This window comes from Pyrus communis, chromosome 9 (assembly GCF_963583255.1).
Source record: "Pyrus communis chromosome 9, drPyrComm1.1, whole genome shotgun sequence".
Lineage (NCBI taxonomy): Eukaryota > Viridiplantae > Streptophyta > Magnoliopsida > Rosales > Rosaceae > Pyrus > Pyrus communis.
In genome coordinates, this window is record NC_084811.1 from 13185360 (window position 1) to 13207964 (window position 22605).

The window sequence follows — 22605 nt, forward strand, 5'->3', positions numbered from 1 at the left end:
GGACACGTGACAACTTGTGGGCCCCAATGGTTCACACTACAAGATTTTCCAAAAAGAACCTTTAAAATAAATATCCTAACCAAAGTGAAATTACAAAATTATCCTCAACGCTCCGTGTTTAGTAAAAATTTGGGACGGGTCATTACATGACTGCTCTACTTATGTCGTACTGTCATATATGCTCTGACTACATATGTATTATAGGTTCTGTCCATTACTGCACACTCTCTTTATTAGCTTAAATGACTTCTTTTCGGTTTAAATTTATCTGTATTTCTTCCACCTTACTTTCCCTTTGGCTACGTTACCTTCAGGTGTCGCCCAGCATACCTTGACTCCAATCAAGGTGTGTTAGCTAGGGTCTAGAAATTACCTCTACAGATTGCATGACACAACGGGTATATGAAGTTATCTCACTTCTTGCTTCATCATCTCTCCATTTACGTTCTTCATCCTCTTACTTTTCCATTTTGAACAACTCATTTTCTTCCTCTTTGAGATCGAACAATTCTCTCTCTTTCTCAAACAATTTTTTCTCTTGCCCGTCGTTTTCTAACAAACTCCTTGAAGAAGACATTGTAAGAACTTAAGATTTATAAACTATGAAGAAGGATTATGAGAGATTTTGGTTTTGGTGTGTGACTTTAGGATGGACGTAGGGTTTGAATAGAGAAAAAAGAAATGATGAGGTTGCAGATATTGCCACGTGACACGTCATGATTGGTTAAAAATCTTATTGAAATCTATCCACGAGAATTCTAAACAAATAGGTACACATGGCTGGACGAGATTGGTTAAAAATCTTATTAGAAATCTATGCACAAAATTCTTACAGAATCATGACACGTGGCGCTACGAAATTAGTTAAAAATCTACTCGAAAATCTATCCACAAAACTATACTTTCTAATATGACACATAACGTGACAAGGTTGGTTAAAAACCCTATTTGAAATTAAAAATAAAATTATATTTTCTTACGTGATATAAAATAACAATAATATTTTGATACCAATAACCTAGACTATTTAGGTTAGGGATGCAGTTGGGCAGTTCACTAAACGCAGTAATTGCTTGGGCAATTTGGTAGTAATCCCCTAAGTAGTTAATTAAATCCCCTCCCCCGAAAAACCCCTCCAACCTACGCCAATCCACTCGACTCCGGGGTAGTAATCGCCTAGCAAGAATCAATAGCCCCAACCCCTAGGTCATGTGGCTGACATCAACCACAATTAAAAAAATTGTAAAAAATTAATTAAAAACACAAAAAATTAATTAAAAATACAAAAAAAAAAAAACATAATTTTTTTTAATAAATACTTGGCCATATTCTTTCACTTTATACCACATTTCAATATTTTCAAATACTTTCAACCAATTTTTTATTATTAAAAAAAATTATTTTTTATTATTTTATAAAAGTAATAATATTTTAATACATGAACTATTTATGGGGTGTAGTCAAACTAAGATTTTAAAAGATTTTAAAAATAATATATTTGATAGGATTTAGGACGATTTAAGACTCCTACAAAATTCATATGGATTTTAAAGAATTTGAATGGATTTGGTTTGTAGATTTTGGTGGATTTTAATATAATTTTTTATTGAAAAAAAAGAAAGAAAAATCTTTTCCCCTTCCCCTACTGTACTCAATAACCACTTTATCCCGTCCCTTTTCGGGTCCTCTTTCACACTATCACGGCTCCATCTCTCTCTAAATTGATAGATGAACAGAACTTTGGTGAGTTTTTGAGCACTACACCATCAACAACCATCACCACCGACTGCCATTTTACCAGAGACATAAGATGTGGTACTTCAGTAATGCTTGTAGTATCAGAGACATTAAAAAAATCAGAATGGTGAGAGAGTATTATTAACCAAAATCCTAGATTGATCATTTCCTTCGATGATCATAAATTCCTAATTAAGGTCTAGGGGTCATAATAATACAGGAAACTAGTATCAGAAACTATTACCAACATCCTTGCACACCTTGCAATCAACTAAGCCTGACTCTAACTTCATTTTTCCATTATTAACCAAAATTCTATATATGATATATCCTTGAATGCTTCAAACTAATATTCTGTAGAGTAGGGATCAACGATATTGAACACTACATTGGGTTCTAATCGTTGAGCATCAACATGATTCCCCTTTGACTAGAGAACTCATAAAAAAAAAACCCAGCTCAAATTGTGCTGTGAAATGCTTACAAAAACAGATTGGGTAAATTACATAAAACTACCTCAACTATTGGGTCATTAACAGTTTCATACCTCGTCTTTAAAAAGTTTCAATGTCATACCTCATATACGAATTTGTTACAATTTCATACCTTCAGTCAATTGTCTATCAATTCCTTCGTTAAAATGCTGACGTGGCAAGTGACGGGACCCATTTTCTATTAAAAAACAAAAAAAAAAAAAACACGAAACCCAAACCCAGATCCCATTCCCCCCTGCGAAACCCATCCCTCATTCCCATCTTCCCCATCCGTCCCCTTTCCCCATTCCCGCAACCCATGTCTCTTTCTCCCTCCTTCCCTCTCCCCGTCTCCTCACACATATTCTCACACATTTTCTTTCCCAAAAATAAATCCCAAATCGTGAAGCAAAGGGAGAGCTCCGTGAAAGAGAGCTCGGCGACGCAGACCAAAGGAACCGGAACTTGTTGCTGCCCCAAGCTGCTCATGGTGGCTTGGTCGAGCTCAGCGATCTGGGCGTGCGAGTCAAAGGAGGGGGATCGCGAATGCGTGGGGGTGAAGGCTGGGTGGGGTGCAGCGGCGGCGGAGGAAGGACTAGATTTCTTCTTCCGGGAGAATAGGGATTTGAATTTGAAAATTAGGGGAATTTTGTGGGTTTTTGAATTTGAAAATTAGGGGAATTTGGGATTTGTTTTTGGTTTTGGGGATCTGGTGGGGTGGGTGTGGTGGGGGGTAGGTAGGGTTCTGGTTTTGGGTGAGCTTGGTGTAGGTTAGGGGAAGATGGGAGCGGGGAAGAAGAAGGCTCAGGTTTTTTTTTTCTTTTTTCTTTTAATATTTAATTAATTTTTTAATAGAAAATGAGTCTCGTCACTTGCCACATCAGCATTTTAACAGAGGAATTAACAGACAACTGAAGGAAAGTATGAAATTGTAACAAATTCGTAGATGAAGTATGACATTGAAACTTTTTAAAGACAAGGTATGACATTGTTAATGACTCAATAGTTGAGGTAACTCTGTGTAATTTACCCAAAGAGATTCTACCAAAGTATATGGTGGTACCTGTGTGTGGCTGGGGTTGGTAGAGATTTGAGAACTGCCCCAAATGGAAAAAGATTTGAAATCCTAGGGGGTGAGGTTGTATTCTTTTTTGTCTTGGTTATATATACTTCTTGCTCTCAAATCCCACAAAATCCACAATTTACTGCAATCCTTCAAAATCTTAATTTTTTTAATACACTTAGATTTGGATGGACTTTAAAATCTCTAATAAAATCTCAATGCACTACACCTAGATTTGCATGGATTATAAAATCTTTTAAAATATTTTAATTGACTGCACTAGGATTTTAAAGTTTTTTTAAATTCTCTGAAAGCAGAGATTAACTACACCCCCTTAGTTTAGGGTTACACATGCACTTACACACTTACCACTAAAAGTGATTACTGTTGATACTTAGTAGTACGGTCTAGTAGTATTACTCTTCACTTATAAGGAAGAGGTTTTAGGTTTGATTTTCACCAAAACGAGTTTGAATCATATTATTACTAGCATATTATAAGGTTAAATCATTTACTTTTCAATGGGTAGATAATATCGGTTTTAAAAGTTGTTATTGTTGACTCTGTGGATTGAATTGGCTATAGCCCGGCGTGGAATTGCTCTAAGGCTCAGTCTGTCAACCCCAAAGCGTCACGTTTCCAAATGCCCAGAACCTTTCAATCCATTTCATTGCAGGAAATGGCTCTAAACCCTGCATCCCTCACTCGTAAAACCCCGCTCCTAAACCGGTTCGTGGGTTCTTCTCGTAGACCCTCTTTGCATTCTTGTACTGCATATAGGATTGCAGCAAATCCAGTTCAGATATGGGGATTTAGGAGCACTTCTGTGTGCCAGTCTCACCCGCATGCTCTGCATTCTCACTCATTTTCCCTCAATTCCGGCATTGGAGTCGTGCTTAAGGACTTGGGTCGTTCTGAACTGGGTTTAAGGCAACTGGGCTATGACCGGTTTCGTCTTTCGGTTGTCTCCGATGGTGGGTCGGGTGGTACTGGTGGAGACGGCGGCTCTGGTGATGGAAATTATGGCGGCAGAGGTGAAGGGGGTGCCAACGGTGAAGGCGGTGGCGGTGGTCGTGGTGAAAACAATTGGTCATTGCTTTCGTGGTAACCATATATTCAAATTTCAATTTCCAGCTTTTGTTGCATTGATGTGTATTTTCTAATTAGAGCTACAGCATTACTGTTGACTTGCCGGAAGTAAAAAGGGAAAAACAAAACAGACAATTGAACCTTTTGTAAAATTTGCAATGAAACAATTCCAATTTCAAATAATAAAATGTAAGATGAAAGTTTAACAGTTATCGGGATAAAAAGCTGAGCCTGTAGTTGAATTATGATAAGTGTGCAGTTTAAAATGCTCGGGCAGCATTACTCAATTTCCTACGCAGTCTTCAACTTGATGTGCTTGGATTAAAGATGCCGATAAATAAGATAGTGATGACTACTTGAGTTGGTAACACATTACTTAGGTGCTAATGGGTCTTCAATGTCACAAGCTAGGATGATAGAAACGCTTTAGTCAATTGTGTAGGTATCAAAATGGTATTGCCCCCTTCCCTCCAACATTCAACCTTTGAAATAGGAAGGGCATTTATCTGTTATGTAGCCTACTATACTGTCTATCCAAATGGAATAGAATTCTTCATCAATGTTCGTTGTAAAAGTCAGGTTGGAGATTGTGGTCACGTTGGACTTGCATTTTGATAGCATTCTGCATAATGACATAATTAAAATTTCAGCTATTACCAGTTAATATAAACACTTACCTTCCCATTATCTTGACATTTTCTTACTGATGAGGTGATACTTTTGAGCTATTGATGTAAGTGTGTGCATCTACTTCATAATTTGAGATTCTCAAAGCTTTAGCAAACAAATTGTATGTATATTAGCACTATGTCTTATGTTCTTCAATCCTGAGGATGGATTAGAATTTATTTTTTTTTCAGCTAATCAATCTGAAAATATAGTTCCTGTTCAACATTACCAGCCTGGATGTTATATTTTTACAGGTATTTGGATCTTCTTGCAAAGTATCCAGTTGCAACAAAAGCTCTGACATCTGCTCTTTTAACTCTTATTGGGGATATGGTCTGCCAGGTATAGTTCCTGTAGTTTCTATTAACGAAATTATTGAATGGTTTATCTTTCTTTATCTGGTTTTCTGCATTATCTTCAACTTGTATTTCTACTATTATATCCTTTGTTAATTTGGTTAGAATCATTAGATGGTCAAAACAAAAAAAAAATGTACTGTTGTATCTACCTAATAAATTGTTATAGTTTATGTAAGGAATGATGCATAGATTGTTTATTAATGCATTTCAACATCCTCAGTATGCATTTTTAGTTCAAGGTTGCATATATTTTCCGTATCTTTTCTTGTCACTCAAGTGTATTTGGGTATAATGTTGTCATTCTACTTTAGGGGGTTGTGGATTTTGGGGCTGGGGATCAGGGTTGTGGTGCGGTCCCAAAGGTAGTTCTGGATACTTGAGTGGGAAAACAAGGGTTAAAGGTGATTTAAGATTCATGTTTTTTTCCCCAAATAGATAAATGTGTCGTTGAAAATATTATAACGAGGCAGCTTAGAGAAGGCACTTTCATGTGTCTAGAAGGCAAGTTCATCTGATACCAACTTTTATGCATGATCGTTTATATTCAGCATTGCTTAGTTCAAAAATGTGGTTTTTGTCTGACCAAAAGGGTCTAGAACCAAACTAGGAGTTAATGGGGATTATTAGACATCAAATGGTTCCGTGAAAAAAGAAACAAAAAATTGTTATCTGGTTGGATGGCTAAGTTGGCATATCAGATATCATTTATAAAGAAGAAAATTGGAAGAATCGAAGAAGATAAAACTTGAAAGGGACAAAACTAATTCTATGATCTCTGTTCCAGCCGTAGATAAGCTTTGCAAATCTGATTTGGTGCTTACTAGACGACATATCTTGAACCCTTGATCTCAAGTAAGTTACACAGTTATCCTTCTGAGTTGGAAATAACATACTGAAGTTTATTTGAACTAGGACTGGTGATCCTAGATTATTCTGGTTGAGTGGTGTTACTTGTTACTTTACTTGAGATGCTCAGTTTTCTTGTTGTATATCATCTCTTAATAAAGCTGAATAGGTAACTGCCTCAAGACCATGGTATTGCATTGGCTCAATCATCTTTCAAAAAGACTAAAGTTTTTTACATGTTGTAATGTTGAAACTTGAGTGGTTTCTGTTGCGCACAATGATGTAACATTTTAAGTTATTATACTGAGGGCTGTGCCATTTGCAAACGGTAGTTATCATTTTTTTATCATACTATTTTCTCACGGAATATGACAATGCTAGTGTAATTCTTTGCCCCAGCTTGTCATTGATAAAGCTCCGTACCTGGACCTGAAAAGAACGTTCTTGTTTACCCTGATGGGGCTGGTGTTAGTAGGTCCGACGTTGCATTTCTGGTAACCATTCAAAATTCCATCTGTAAGCCTGAAGTTTAGAATCATCATTTTAGTACTGTTGTCATTATTATTATTATTATTATTATTATTATTTCAAAAAAATATATAAGGATACAACCTTTAGAAACACACAGTAACTAATCAACTGATATGAATGTATCTGTACATCTTTATGGTACAAAACCTTAATGTTTGTTCTGTCCCTCCTGTACAGTAAACAGTTTAATTTATCATGTGGCATTATCATGCCATCAAGTTCCCCGGAAAAAATCTGAGATTACTTTGGATTGTAAATAAGTGATATATCTAATTTCATGGTAATTTTTCTTTGTTTCTATGCTTCTTTCCTTCTTTTTCCTGTTTTGCTCTTGTACGTTTTCATTACACCACCTTTTGTCATTAGGTATTTGTATCTAAGCAAACTGGTAACGACGCCTGGAGCATCAGGTGCATTCCTGCGCCTTTTACTTGATCAGGTGACCAATTCATTTTAGGTTTTTAATTTCATGACAACTCATCGTTATTTTTTTCAATAACAATACTGTCTTGGTAACTTTTGAGTCAATTTGCTGCAGTTTCTTTTTGCTCCTACATTCATTGGAGTTTTCTTATCAACATTGATGACGCTGGAGGGAAAACCTTCACAAGTCGTTCCCAAGCTTCAACAGGTGGTGTTAAAAGAATCATATCTATGAGCATTTAAATCTAACGGAATGACTGCATTTACTTTTGTAAATTTGTATACAAGCTACGTTTGTTAATACAAAGTATCTGGTTGTGTAGGAGTGGTTTTCTGCTGTGCTAGTTAATTGGCAACTGTGGATACCTTTCCAATTTCTCAACTTTCGGTTTGTCCCACAGCAATTCCAGGTTAGAATGCTATGAAGAAGTTATTCATATTTTATGGCTCATAGACAGAATATGTTTAGAGATTGGGTCCTAGACAGAATATGTCTAGGGATATTGTTTGGGATATTGTAAAGTTTCAGACTGAAGATGCCTAACTACCCCCTGACTTCTAAAATGCCTGTGAGCAGCCAAGAGTCTCAATGCATGGGCTTCTTGGTGTCACAAAAGGGACTCTCTGCCTCTTGATGTATCACAATTAGAAAAGTTTAGTTAGTACAAAAGTAGGTTTTCCATATTAGAAGGTAATGTCTACATGTAAACTTCTTGTTTACATAATTTTCTTTCAGCCTAGATTGGATCATGACACTCTACCTGAGAGGTCGTAAAATGGATTATAATTGAATTTGTTTATAGATGAAAAAACTAGACTGGAAAATACTGAAAATGGATGGGATACCTGATGTAGAACCATGGGATACCTGATGTAGAACCCATATAGGGAATTAGAGGAGAGTTTGTTACAAAACACATAACCAGATTTTGCTTTGGATGAGAGTTTTTGAAATTAGAGGATACCTGCTTTATTAGAACCATATATTATGATGTTGCTTTATTTTCCAATTAACAATGTGGAAGTATGTAGTTAGTCTTATAAAAACGAGGTTTGGCAGGGTAATTTGATCCTTTTTTGTTCTACTGTGCTAATGTTGAAATGTGATGCTGTTTATTATGACCTTTTCCTATACAATTTTTCTTTCTACTTGGCATTTATGGGCGAAGAGCTACCCGAACCAAATAATGAAAATTAGTGGATGATTTCTATGGTCATCGTGTTAAAGTCCCACATCGGTGGTGGGAAAGAAAACCAAGGGGTTTAAATAGGATTACCCTACTCTAACTAATGCCTAGGCCTTTTGGGGTAAAACCCCACACCTGATGGATTGGGTAGGTGGTAAAATTGGGGACAGTATCGGTATCGTTAGAGTGGGGTGGGCCCGACGATCCAAAAATCCAACATGGTATTAGAGCCAGGGTCGGGCCCGTGCAAGCCAATGAGCTTGTCACCAAAGTAAACAAGTCTGAACTCTTAACATAGGGACAACCACTAAGTTCCATTGAAAACAAGTTTGGACTCCATTGGAGCCGATCTCTGACTTTCAATTACCGATGTGGATCTCCACGTATGAACCACTAAATGGGGTTACACGTGAGGGGGAGTGTTAAAGTCCCACATCGGTGGTGGGAAAGAAAACCAAGGGGTTTAAATAGGATTACCCTACTTTAACTAATACCGAGGCCTTTTGTGGTAAAATCCCACACCTGACGGATTGGGCAGGTGGTAAAGTTGGGGACAATATCGGTGTCGTTAGAGTGGGGCTGGATAGGCAATCCAAAAATCCAACACATCGTCCACAAAAGGAAACTTTTCATTGATTCATTCGAATCATTCCATAAGCATTACATGATAAGCATCTGACCATTTATGGGAAAACAGTATGAAAATAGGTAAAATAGAAAATACAAATAATGTAAAGGAAAAGCAAAATCACATAACCAGTTGCAGAAATCTAGCAACGGAATGGAATGAAGCAGCTGATTTCAGAATCCCTTAGAGCTATCGTATTTACTCACATCAGAAAATTCCAAATGAAGCAGTGGTCCAAATCTCCCGTCGGTGGTTATGCCTAGTGGCTAGTGTGATGGGTATCTGAACAATTTGGAGCATTGAAATGTGTCTTGTCTGATTAGAACCCTCATCTAGCTATGTTTACGAGTTTCATTCCCAAGCTGGCTTCTTATTATTTGATTCAACTTACGGGAATTTTAATAGAAGTCTTTGGTTTTAGTGTCATTATTTATTTTCCAGTTTCATTTAGGGAATCCTCTCGTTTTATTTTGCTTCTTGATGCTGTTTTCTTTGGGTGTTTTCAGGTCCTTACTGCTAATTTTATAGCTTTGACATGGAATGTTATCCTCTCATTCAAAGCTCACAAAGAGGTTCTTCAAAAATAGGTATGTTAGAATCTGATGTTGTTGGTTGATGTTTTCTTGCATCAGTAAAAGAAAAACTTAACTCTTGCAAGCCATTTTGGTCTCCATCAAATTTAACGGTAAAAAGGACTTTTTTGTTAAAAAAAAAAGATATGCAATTCTGTCAGCCATCATGATCTCCACTCATAGCCACGCCACCCACCACCCTCCCCTGACCTACCTTAGTGACCCCACCCCCCCCTCCCCCAAAAAAAAAAAAAGAAATTCTTTGAACAACCCAGCTCACCTGTGAACAATTGAACTTCAAAACTAAATTAAGCGCCTATACTCGAGGGAACCCTATTAATTAGATCAATACGGCGCTTCTTGGTTGGCAGCAACTGCAAAGTTGTTTTTATGAAGTATTTGGAATCTCACGTGGACTTTTAATTAGATTTTTATGAAGTATTTGGAATCTCACGTGGACTTTTAAGTAGATCAATATGCAGCATGATTGCATGGTATGGTGACATATTATTTCATAGCCTTGGTCTTTTAGGAAGGTTTTCATCCAAGTATTGTAGTGTAACACCCGCGTACCGTACTGTGCTTTCATAGGAGTTCTATAGTTACCATAAGCGTGGTGGGTTGTTTTAGATCCTGTTCTCCTTAGTTCATATTTGTTTTGCTTCATTTTGACAGTTAAAAGGAACTCAGAATTAAACATTGAATAGTATCTGAATCCATGGTTAATTTAGACCATCTTAAAATCTTAACTAAGATGATTGTGCCTTCATAAATGGAGTGTGGACCTTAGACCAGCTGGTAATAAGGTCCATGCGACCGCCATGACAATATGGTTTCATTGAAATCTCTCATGGGGAATACATAAGCTATTGCATTGTTATTGTTTCTATGAAAATAAAAAAAAATTTATCACAAATGGTCCTTGGAATTGAGACCCCTTGTGATTTTGGTCCTTAAAGTTGAAGATCGTTTAATGTCATCAATAAATTTGAAACTGCACATCAGGGAAGGGTGGGACGACTGGTTGACAGATCAACGGGGTTGCTGGTGGCTTGAATCTGGAAGAAGGTAGCCAGGTTGTGGCTGGTGGGGGTTGACTTGGGGTTGCGCCTAGGTGCCCGGTGGCCATGGCGTTGGGTGGCAAAAATGATGGTGCAATGACATTGGGTGAGGGTGGGAGGGATGATAGTTTTCTTGGAAGGAATTCAACGACTGGGGAATTTGCAGGTTGTCAATTTTGGGGACGACATTTGATCGATTTTCAATTTCTGAAAGCAAAATGATGTGGGATCTTAATTTCACGACCAATTGTGATACTTTATCACATACTTTATACATTCAGTTGTATTTTAGCTGTTGATTTGTCTTGCACTGATTTATGTGCCTTTTTCAATTTCGATCAGATATGGGATAATTGCAGAGAAGAAGCTGTTTCCGGGAGACCTTTGTTCCGTTTTAGAAGGTTAATGTTGTACGTTTGAAAGAACCATGTACCAATGGAAAGTATTACATCGGCGTTTTGGGGTCGGAATTCCTGTAGCTTGTTGTTTAATGTAAATTGCTAGACTGGTAATGGAAATTGAAGTGTTTATGCCTGCCTGATCGAATTTGAGAATTTACTGCCGGTTAGATTTCTAATTGAAGAATCCCCTAATGGAGATTTCACGGTTAAATTTGCTCTAGAAAATTGGGAAGCTCTCTGAAGTAGTGTTACTCCCAAGATAAATGTTTTTCTTGGTTTATCAGAAGATACAGATTGTAAGTCAGACGTCATGGATTCCACAAATTATTTCCTAATCGCTCGATTTGCAGTTGAGATGTAGAGATTATTGATCGTGTTGTCTGTGGTGGTTGGTTTTTGTTGTAAAAGTCTGGCTGGCTTAGGCTGGTGCAAAAAAGTTGCCTTGCGTTGCATTCAGTGTTTAAATTTTCTTCAATACGGTTGATATTTTTATGGAAATATCTAAAAATTCAAAAAAAGATATGAAATGGGTGTTGAAGTCTAAACTTCCCCTCATATCGGAAAAACTCTTAAGTTAGGTCAAAATTGACAAATATCATCGATATTTCTAACGTAATTGTTAAATTTCGGAGAACTATTTTATTTCATAAAAACCAATATTTGACAATCCCTAAAATTTCATTTTAAATTTTCATCATTTACATCAAAAGAAACCGATACCGATATTGATATTCAATATATCCATCAATAATTCCACAAATTTGCATATCGTTACTTTCACCGATAGCGATAGTTCCACAAATTAGCTTGATTTGTCACACAAAATGAGCTTGAATTAATTAAGGTCCATGTTTACAACTCCAAGTATTAATAGATGTTGCATTACCTAATTGTTAGCCAATAAAAAACTTACACATGTAAACCAAAATCACATAAATACTAATATATAAGTGATCAATCTAGCGGTGGGCATCAAGCCCACCGAATTATTCAAACCGACCAAATTTAAATCGTTTTGGTCGGTTTGGTTTGGTTTTGGCCTAGGAAAAAGGAAAACAAGTTAAAAAACGAACCAAACCAATTTTATGTTGAGTTTGTTCAATTTTGATACTTTTGGAATTGGCCAAAATCAAACAAAATGATCATATATCTTTTAATTATAATTTTATTTATTTTACAATGTGTTGCATATTATAGGTTATTTTGATGTCTAGCCATATACATGTTATCAGTATTAGTTCATTAGAAGTAGCAATGATTATTAGCAATTAGGAGATCCGTTTGTATATTAGGCTTATGTGAGATTGTAACAAATAAATCATTTGCTAACATGAGTTTAATCCTAGTTCACTTGATGAAATTTATATATACTAAAACTGAATTTTAGGATGGCACCATTCTCTGGTTGCCCTGCTGCTACCTCTTTTGCTACAGGGAAAAGTCGGTTTTGTCCATTGGATCCATGCGTCGATCCTCGTTCATCTCTACAATTCGACCGGGTTTTCATCGCTTTACCATTTGGTTTGTGTTTTGTCTCTCGCCACTCTCTCTGCTTCTCTCCAGCTTTTGCTCTTGCTTTTAGTTCTTCTCGAATCGTCTCTCAATGTTAATCTCTCTACTTCAACTGCATCTTCTTCACTTTACCTTTGGGTTTCGTTTTTCAGCTTCGGTAATCTATGATTCGTTAATTCTGACCAAGACTTTCTCTATCCTCTCCCCTTTTTACAGCCATTAATGAATCACCATGAGGTTTCATTTCCTGCTTTTTATCAGTTCCATCTGCATCTTTTTTAAGCCAGAAGAGCGAACTTCATGCAGTACAGCAATTTCTTGGAAGGACCAAAGATCAATTTTTGAAGATTGATCTCAGTTCACTTGCTCTTATTGATCTCAGTGTGTTGCATCATCTGATATCAATTTTATACATTTTATTGAATACATTTTTACTCTCCTCTTTTAAGATTTCATTGAAGAAGTAATATTTGCTGAGAATTTTGTGGGATTTCTTGAAGCACGGAGTCTCTTTACATTGTCCAATTAATATTGCTTAGTGCTGATGTATAAGGAGAACTCTCATTGCATCAACCTGAACAGACATGCTTTTGCTTAGTTGCTAACCCCGTTAATTTTTATGCCGTGAATCAAAGTAAGTTGTCGTCCAGTTTTTCCGGCGAGGTTTTCCGAGTTTTCTGGCGGGTTTCTTATTTTATTTTCTGTTGTTTTGCGAGGGAGCCAGAGCCTGTCCATACTGGAGAGCTCCATAGGTATGGCACCGCTCTTTTACATGTTTCTGCTTTGATTCTAGTTTTTTTCCAAGGCTGACATGGCGATTCTCTGTGAGGATTGCAACGGGAGAGGGTGGCTGCTCTACGAATTTTGCAAGGGGCAGAAAATGAATGTGAAATCTGACACCAATTGAATATACCGTCAATGCCCCATCTTGCATAGTTGTGAGTTTTGAACTCCTCCTCACAAGAGAAAACCCAATAACTTTTTGTTTCAGAGTTTTGATTTTTATGGAATTTGAAGTGAAAGATTTGGTGCTTAATTTTTAGGTTTTTTTTTAAAAAAAAAAAAAAAAAAAAGCATAATGTTATATGCCATATCAGATGTTAATACACTTGGATCACCCATTTCACGGGAAAAATGAATGCATTCTTAAACTTATGTAGAAACAAGAATTCAGCAAGTTTATCATACATAACGAAAGGGAATACGGTTTATCTAGAAAAATATGAAATCATTCATTGTAATTTTGGCTATATATGATTTGCTTCTGTTTTTCGTTTCAGAACACATTGTTCTTCTTTTTTTGTAATTTTTTTTTTATAATTTTGGATATTTTGTTTATATCGTTAGATGGTTTGGTTGTATGATTTGCTTTTGTTTTTCTGTTTCAGAACACTTTGCTCTTCATTTTTTGGGGCTTTTGTCTACAGCTTTCGAAGCCCTTTATGCTCAAGGTAAAAAAATTTGGATTTTTCCTTTCAGCTTTTTCTGCAACAATTTTTTTCTTTAAATTTAAATATTGTGGAAGTTGTGTTTTATATGTTGTGAAAGTTGAATTTGTGAGTTTTTTTTTTTTAATCGTGGTATATATTATGTTATTTCATAGTTTTGGTTGATGTTGGATTGAAAAGCTTTTCTGTAAAACTAATAGTTATTTAAAGTGTTTTATCCGTTCTTATATTTACTATCATAAATTATACCTGATTTGTTAATCTCTTACCAAAATAAGCAAATCATTTTGCAAATTTGTTCTTATTCTAGCAGGAACCGCAATGCATATATAAAATCAGTGTTATTCCAAACAAAACCTTTATTCACAACATTGGGTGTGATTGTTCCAAGTTTCAATTCATTGTACCTAAACTGAAACAATTTACTACAACACAAACTTTTTTATATTTTAAACATAATCTTTCATGCATTTTCTAATCCCGCAGCAACGCGTGGGTAGTACTTTCTAGTTGTGTTCCAGAAACTAAATCTTTCGGTCAAATTGGAATGTATGAGATGTATATATGTTTATAAAATTAAAACTCTTGAAATGTTGTGGGGAATAGGCTTAAACGGACAGAACCAAACTTATTACAATGGTTTGGTTTGATTTGGTTTCAATAGTATTTGGTTGAAACCAAACAAAACTGATTAACCTGTTTGGTTTGATTTGGTTTCAATGGTATTGGTTGAAACCGAACCGTTAAATGCTAATTGATTTGATTATAGTTTTAGCATCAAATCGAATTGCGTCTACTCTTCAATCAGTCCAATCAGTTTAGAAAACTTCAAAATCGAATCAAACCAATCTACTATGCTAAAGAGATTTGGATCGGCTTATTCAGTTGATTCGTTAGGATTAATTAGACCTGATATTCGTGTTGTGTTTTTTGTGTTCGTATAGTTTTTGTTGCATATCCGATATCTTAACGGCTTATGTCGTGTAACACCCGTTGAAATAAACAGGTAATATGATCCGACCTGAAATCGATCCATTAATATTAACGACTCATTACCCGTGAAAGAAAATATATTTTAAATCAATAAATAATCAAATGAAAAACGTAATACTAAATAAGTATTTACATACCACATTATCACATAAAATATTACTTCAAAACATAAAAATGCATTTGTCTTTCAAGTATTACATATCCCAAAAGAATTCAACAGAAGAATAAAAAAAGCTCTTGCTAGGGTTTCTGGGTACGAAGCGCCGTGGGTGCTTTCGTGCCTTGCTACTTCCTATGATGTCGGCCTGGTTCTTTTGGCTGAAGGTTGAGTGTGTGGAAGGTAAGATTAATCCTGATGATTGGGGGATGGGTAATTATCTAACTGATCTATTTGGGGGAGGGAGAATTAGGGCTAAGATAATTTTGCTTTTGTTTTTGTCAGACTGGTTTGCTAAGTGGTGGTTTGATTACCTAGCTATTTGCTCTTTACTTGTTAGTTTTTTGGTTGTTTATGGTGTGAGTTTTTCTTTAATTAATCTAATTTATTGGTTGTCTGTATGGTCTGTATGGTTTCGTTTCGAGGGCTTGGCGTTCTCTCTTCTGTTTGTTGGGACCTTTGGCTCCTCCGGGTCTTGTTTGGGTGTAGATCCCATCTTTATTGGTGTTTCGTGGGGCTTTGGGATAGTTCTGCTTTTCTTGGGGATTGCTATCTTTGGGAACGGTTGATCTTCCTTTACTTGATTTGCTTTATTGTGATTGGTTTTAGACTGTTCAGTCTGGTTGCATTTTGTTGGGGATTTCTACATGCGGACTTTGATCCCAACAATTAGTGGCTTGGGATAATCATGATCTTAGTCTTACGCTTCTTGAGCTCCCCTGATGACAGTAGGTTCATCATATTAGTTTGTTTTGACGGTTGGTTTCCTCCTAATTGGCTCCCTATAAATCGTCACTTGGGTTTTCTGCTCAACCCACTAACCCTAATACTCTCAAGCCTTTCTTTTCATTTCTCTCTCAAGATGACCCTTTTTCCCGTATCTGCTCAAAGGGCTACATCCCCAGATGGGAGAACCCTTTTCCCGTTCCCGAGCCCAGTCAAGACCCGGTGATCGTCGAGAAAGCGAGGAGCACATTCACTATGGAAAGAGGTGTAACTAGGGTCACTAACCACCTTGCTTCCTCGATCAATGTTGACCACATGCTTTCTAGGGTTCTTATGGGGAAGATTTTTGGTCAACTCTTTGATGCTTGTTTGATTAAATGGAAGTTGGGTCTCTTGTGGAAAAAACAAAGTGAAGAGTACCTTTTATCTGGACATTTTGAAAGGAAATGGTTTGCTCTTGAGTTCACGGATGAAGACGACTTAAAGTATGTCCTAAACAATAGGCCATGCTATGTCCAGGGCCAAATTTCCCATTTAGAACGATGGACATAAAACTTCAAGGATACTGATATTATTACTAAGCTGGTGGTTTGGGCGAGATTGTCGAGTGTCTCGGTGCAGTACAAAGAAAAACAAATTATCAGGGACATCACTCAACCAATCGGGAAAGTGATTAGGGTTGATGAAGTAACTTTGGGCCTGAACGGGTTGTTTGTGAAAGTTTTGCTGGAGGTGGACTTACGTTTCCCTCTTAAGCGTGTTTTAATTATAAACCACAATGATTATTCACCTATTCTGATTAGCTATGAGAAATTATTTGAGGTTTGTTGCTATTGCGGACAAATGTGCCTTGAAGGACATAGCTGTGCGGAATTTGAGACTGATGATGGTTGCTTCATGATCGATAAAGCTTTTGAGGATGAACCAACTGTTTACCCAGAAGATGTAGTTGTTGATGAAGATATAAAAGTTTGTCTTCAAGATGATGTGATGTTATGTTTTCCTAAGGCTGCTAATGTGGAGGATTATATGGAGTGCGAGAAATCGGGCCAGTAAGTGGAGGTTGGCGGACCGGATGAAGAGGGTTGGACTACGGTTGTTCCCAAGTGGAGGATGAGAGGTGAGAAAAGAATTTCTAGTGAAAGCTCAAAGGATGGTAGGTCCTATAAGGAGGTGGCTTCTAGCCCTAAGCTGAGATGGACTCCGAATGCGAACTTAGTGCATGACTGGAGGAGGGCTGGGAAGGCTAAGGAGTGTGATAGGCAGGTAAATGCAAATTGTTTAGAATACCGAGACATTGCTAGTGATGACTTCCTTTTTTATGTTAAGTTATCAATGAATGGTTCTTACTTGACTACCTGTTTTTGATAATCTTGTTGATATAACTTTTCAATGTGAGTCTTATAATTCTAGTGGACTTAGATTAGGAAAATTGAATTTTTTTGGTGCCATGTCTATGCTGGAACAAAATCAGGATGTTATGATGCCATATGTGCAAGACAATGAGTCTGGAGCTAGAGAGCACGCTAGGGACTTTGTTGTTGCTTTGCATGCAACTGTGATGACTTCTACAACTACTAGACCTACGGTGGGAATGCTGAGTCCTAGGAAGCGTATCTGAGAAGAAAATGTTGAGGAGGCGGGTCCATCTGCTTATCTTGACAAGTTAGATTAATGAAGGGTATGGTGTGGAACTGTAGGGATATGGGAAGACCATAGTTCATATCTGATTTCAATTATCTTTGTAGTTTGTCGAAGTTAGATTTCTTTTGCTTTGTTGAAACCAAGTCCGCTATGGAGAAAGCCCCTACTAGTTATTTTGTGAGACAATTTGATCAGTTTTTTGGATGTAACCCCGAGGGGAAGTCCGGTGGAGTATTTCTATGTTGGAACTCTGGCATGTTAAATGTTAATGTTATCTCTGCTTCTTCGTGTTTTATTCATGCTTCTATTAAGGATGTGGTGCTGAATGTTGAATTTTTTATTACTTTTGTTTACGTTTACCCTCAGAAAACCTTTTAAGAGAGTATGTGGCAAGAGTTACTTACCCTCAACCCTGGTCATAAGCCTTGGATGATGGTAGGGGATTTTAACTGTATCATGAACACTTAGGAAAAATGCATTGGGGGAGGGGGCGCAATTGAAATAACAATTGCTATATGACAAATTTTGTGAATTTTTTGAACAAAACTGGTCTTATTTCTTTACATGCATCTGGGGTTCCTTTTAGTTAGACTAACAACCATAAAGATGAAACTCTCATTTTTGAGAGACTTGATAAAGTAGTAGCAAACTCCTACTGGCTTGAAGCCTATCCTAACTATTTCCTTCATAACTATCCTATCCTGGGTTCTGACCATAATCCTATTTTCTTGGATAAGGTCGGACCTTGTGTTAGTCAGAGAAGGAAGACCAATAAGTTTGAAGCTATGTGGAATTTACATCCAGATTTTAAAAATTTTGTGAATGAGACTTGGAGCTGCGATGAGAGATTATCCCCAATGGACTATTTTAGGGGTTGTTTTGGGTAAGTTTTCTTTCCTTGTGAGAAATTGGAATCGTGTGGTGTTTGGGTCAATTAAAGAAAGAAAACAGAAGCTCCTAAATGATCTTAGCAAAATCCAACAGGAAATTATGTCATTGAATAGCAATGTTAATGTTTATAATACTCTACAGAATAAAATTCAACTAGAAGTGCAAATAAATGATCAACTCTCTCCGGTTCTCAAGGAGGAAGAAGTAATGTAGGCTCAAAAAGCTAAAGCCAACTGGCTTAAAAATGTGACAAAAATACAAGGTTATTTCAATTGAGTGCAACAATAAGGAAAAAACGGAATGCAATCAACAAAATTCGAGATGGCAATGGATTTTGGTGGTCTAAAGGAGAGGGGACGGAGCAGGTTTTTGTTAATGAATTTAAAATGAGATTTGCACGAGGGAAAAATCCCTTCATTGACCAGATTAAGTTGGTTACCCACATCATTGAACCTTGTATAACAAGTGAACAAAATTGTAAACTAACTGCTATTCCCACGGATAGTGAGATCTGGAATGCTGTTAAAAGTATTGGAGCTCTTAAAGCCCCAGGTCCTAATGGGATCCATGCTAGCTTTTATCAGGAGTGTTGGAGTATGGTTGGACCTTCTATGTGCAACATGGTCCACGATTGTTTTGTTAATTGTACTAACCTTCATTTGATTAACCATACGGATATTGCTTTAATCCCAAAAGTGGAGTTCCTAGAGACTGTAAATAATTATCGTCCGATAAGTCTTTGCAATGTGAGCTATAAATTATAACTAAGGTTTTATGTGCCAAGGTAAAATCCATTATTCCTATTTGCATATCCCCTAACCAAGGAGTGTTTACGCCGGGAAGATCTATTCAAGATAATAATTTAATTGTTCATGAACTATTCACAAGTTTTAACAGGAAGAAGGGAAGAACGGGGGATCTTGCCATTAAGCTTGACTTGGAAAAGGCTTATGATTTACTTAACTGGGATTTTACATCAAGTGTGGTTTGGAAAGTTTTGGATTTTGTCAAAGGTGGGCTAACCTAGTGATGAAGTGTATTTCCTTGGCTTCTTTTTCTATCACTATTAATGGTGAACCGCATGGATATTTTAATGCAAGCAGAGGTATAAGACAAGGTGACCCTCTTTCTCCATATATTTTCATCCTTTGTATGGAACCTTTAATCAGACAACTAAATGCCTTAGCAACTGTTCCTAAATCTCATATTGGTTTACTCACCTCCCCATTTGGCTATAAAGTTTCAAATCTTATTTTTGCGGATGACTGTCTCATTTTTATTAAAGCTACTACTAAGGGTGCTAGAAATGCTATGGATGTTCTAAGTTTGCCACTGCTTCAGGGCATCAAATTAATTTTAATAAATCTTCTCTTTATTTTTCTTCAAATACTAATAACCAAACTAGAAATGAGATTGCAAATATTCTTCACATTGCATAAATCTACCATTGGAAAATACCTTGGAATTCATAACATTGTTTTTTGGAATGATCATTTGAATGGAAGAGAGCTGATTAGAAGAGTTAAGCAGAAAGTAGCGGGTTGGAAGGCTAATTCTCTAAGGCGGGTAGGCTCGCTCTTGTTTAAGCGAACCTCACAGGCATGCCTAATCATATAATGTCTTGTTTCAAGTGCCCTAAGAAGTTAACTAATCAACTAAATAAAGACTCCAGACAATTTTTCTGGGGTAATACTCACAAGTGCAATCCAGTAAGTTGGAAGGAAATCTATAAACCTAAACAAGCAGGTGGCTTAGGTATTAGAAACATCGATCACTTCAATAGAGCTTGCCTTGCTTAGTTAGGATGGAAAGTTTTATTTGATAAGGATAACTGGTGGGCAAATATAGTTAGAAGGAAATACCTTAGGGATGAGAACTTTTGGATAGTAAAGTTAAGCAACATTATTCAGTTGCTTGGAAAGGAATATTGGGATCAAGGGATATAATTTCAAAGGGTATGTGATGGGTGGTCGGTGATGGCAAGGACATCTTGTTCTAGAGCCACAACTGGGTTTTTCCTCATCCCATTTTTCATCTTATACCAAAAAACCAATTCCATTGTATTAAGTGGGATATAAAAGTTGCTGAGTTTATAGTTAATGGTCAGTGGGATAGAAACAAGCTTGAAAATGTTATAAATACTAATATTGTTAATAAGATTTGTGCCATTCCTCTTTCTATTAATAGTACCTCTAACTCTGCTATTTGGGGTCCTAATCCTAATGGAAAGTTTTCACTAAAATCCGCGACTTGGCTCCAAGTCGAGAATTTAAATACATCCCTAACACAAATGTTGATTAATAAGATCTAGAAGTAGATTCTGCCTCCTAAGGTTAAATTATTTGCCTGGACTCTTGTCAAAGGAAGGTTACAAACCAGTAAACATCTCAGCAAGTTTTTACCCAATGTAACTAATTAATGCCTTATGTGCCATAATCATGAGGAAGACCAGGACCATCTTTTTCTTCACTGCCAGTATGCTGTGCAAGTCTCGACCTATTCAAATGAACCTTATTTTGGCAATATTGCAAATAATCCTAAGGTAAATGAGTGGCTAAGTACCTTGCCACATGATGGGAAATTTGAAGTTAGCTGTTTAAGTAAAGCTTTGTCCATTTGTTGGCAAATCTGGAATGATAAAAATGCAAGTATATTAAAAAATGAGAATCCTATACCGTACTAGTCTGTTATTCGTGCCCTGACAACGGCTAAAGAGTACTTTAAAGAGAATACTAGTCATGAAAAAAACCTTGAGGCTGGTTGTCAAGATAATTTGATTAAGTGGCAGCCCCCTCCACCTAATTATGTTAAAATAAACTTTGATGGATATGTTTCTCACTCTTTGGCTGCTGAAGAGTTCGTGGTTAGGAATTGGGATACTAAACCTATCCTTGCTGGTGTGATGAAATTCAGCTCTGTAAGTATCAATGTTGCTAATGCTTTGGCTCTCCGTGAAGCATTGATCTGAGCAAAGAGAAGGAATTGGAAACATGTCTTGGTGGAAGGCGACTCAAAACTTGTCTTGGATGCTATTTGTGGAGCTTGTGATGTGCCCTGGAACCTAAAACCTATTATTGAGGACATCAGGTGGTGTTCCAACAACTTTCAAGACATTAGATGGAGCCACATCTTCAGGGAGGCAAACTTCGTAGCAGATGCTTTGGCGTCTATTGGTCTTAATAGTTCGAATCTTTGTATTTGGGATGTTTGTCTCCCTATGGATGCTCACCTGGCTTTTCAATTTGACTGTATTAGTACTGGCTATGTAAGAGGTTTTTCGCTATAATATTTTCTTTTTCTATCAAAAAAATAAAAATAATAAGAGCCTGAATTAAAAAAAAAAAAAAAAAAAAACATTAGTATAACATTACTACAAAATATCAAATGTTCAAGGATATGTAAAATGAGGGAGGTTTTTTTAAGGCTATGGAGCATTTCTCAAAATTCAGAAACATACCAATGAGACTCAGAGCTTGCACTTTTTTTTACAACAAAACCCTTCAATTTTCATCAATCACCAAGGGAAATGGTATTGGAACTTGGCTTGGTCTATTGTCTTCAAGACTTATATTGATGACATTTTCAATAAGGCTTTCCATATTAGCACTCTCTTCCACATAAACTAAGCATAGAAAAACCAAACATTATAAACCATCCAAAATCCAACGGTGAGGATTTAATATCACGTGATGTAGAAGTGTAAACAGTACATGAGATTAAATCTTATGGCTACTATTAGGGGGTGTTTGTTTGACCTCCTTAACTTTCATTGGATTGAACTAGATTAAATATTAGTGTAATCCCTTGTTTCCATATGGGACTATTTTTATGAGTGCGTTTGTTGCACCGGACTATCTCGAATTAGACTAGCTTCAGGAACTAAGCTGGACTGGCTTAAACTAGACTAAGTTGGACTGATTTAGTCAAACGTTTGGTGCAATGCCGGACTAAGAAGTAGGATAACTTAAAAAAAAAAAAAAAAAAAAAAAACCCGTGATATATAAGAAAATGTCCATATTATTTGCTTCAACTTCAATTTCAACCAACATCAGAAGTTCAACCAAATTTTCCAGTTCTCAAATCCAACACCAAAGTAGTAAAAACCAATCAAATTTTCAATCAAAATTAACAAGGGGCTTTTAAATCTAGGTCCAAAAACAAAGGTAGTTTTTTAACTAAGTCCAGTTATCTAATT

At 36.6% G+C, this 22605-nt stretch overlaps 1 protein-coding gene across 1 annotated transcript; it reads left to right on the top strand.

The window, feature by feature from the left end:
* The first annotated feature begins 3853 nt into the window (after positions 1–3853).
* Positions 3854–11374, top strand: LOC137745665 (protein sym-1-like). Its single transcript, XM_068485660.1, has 8 exons — positions 3854–4377; positions 5286–5373; positions 6636–6730; positions 7134–7206; positions 7306–7398; positions 7514–7600; positions 9512–9592; positions 10981–11374. The coding sequence occupies exons 1-7, from the start codon at positions 3917–3919 to the stop codon at positions 9590–9592; spliced, it is 978 nt and encodes a 325-aa protein (XP_068341761.1). The 5' UTR covers positions 3854–3916; the 3' UTR covers positions 10981–11374.
* Positions 11375–22605: the final 11231 nt, after the last annotated feature.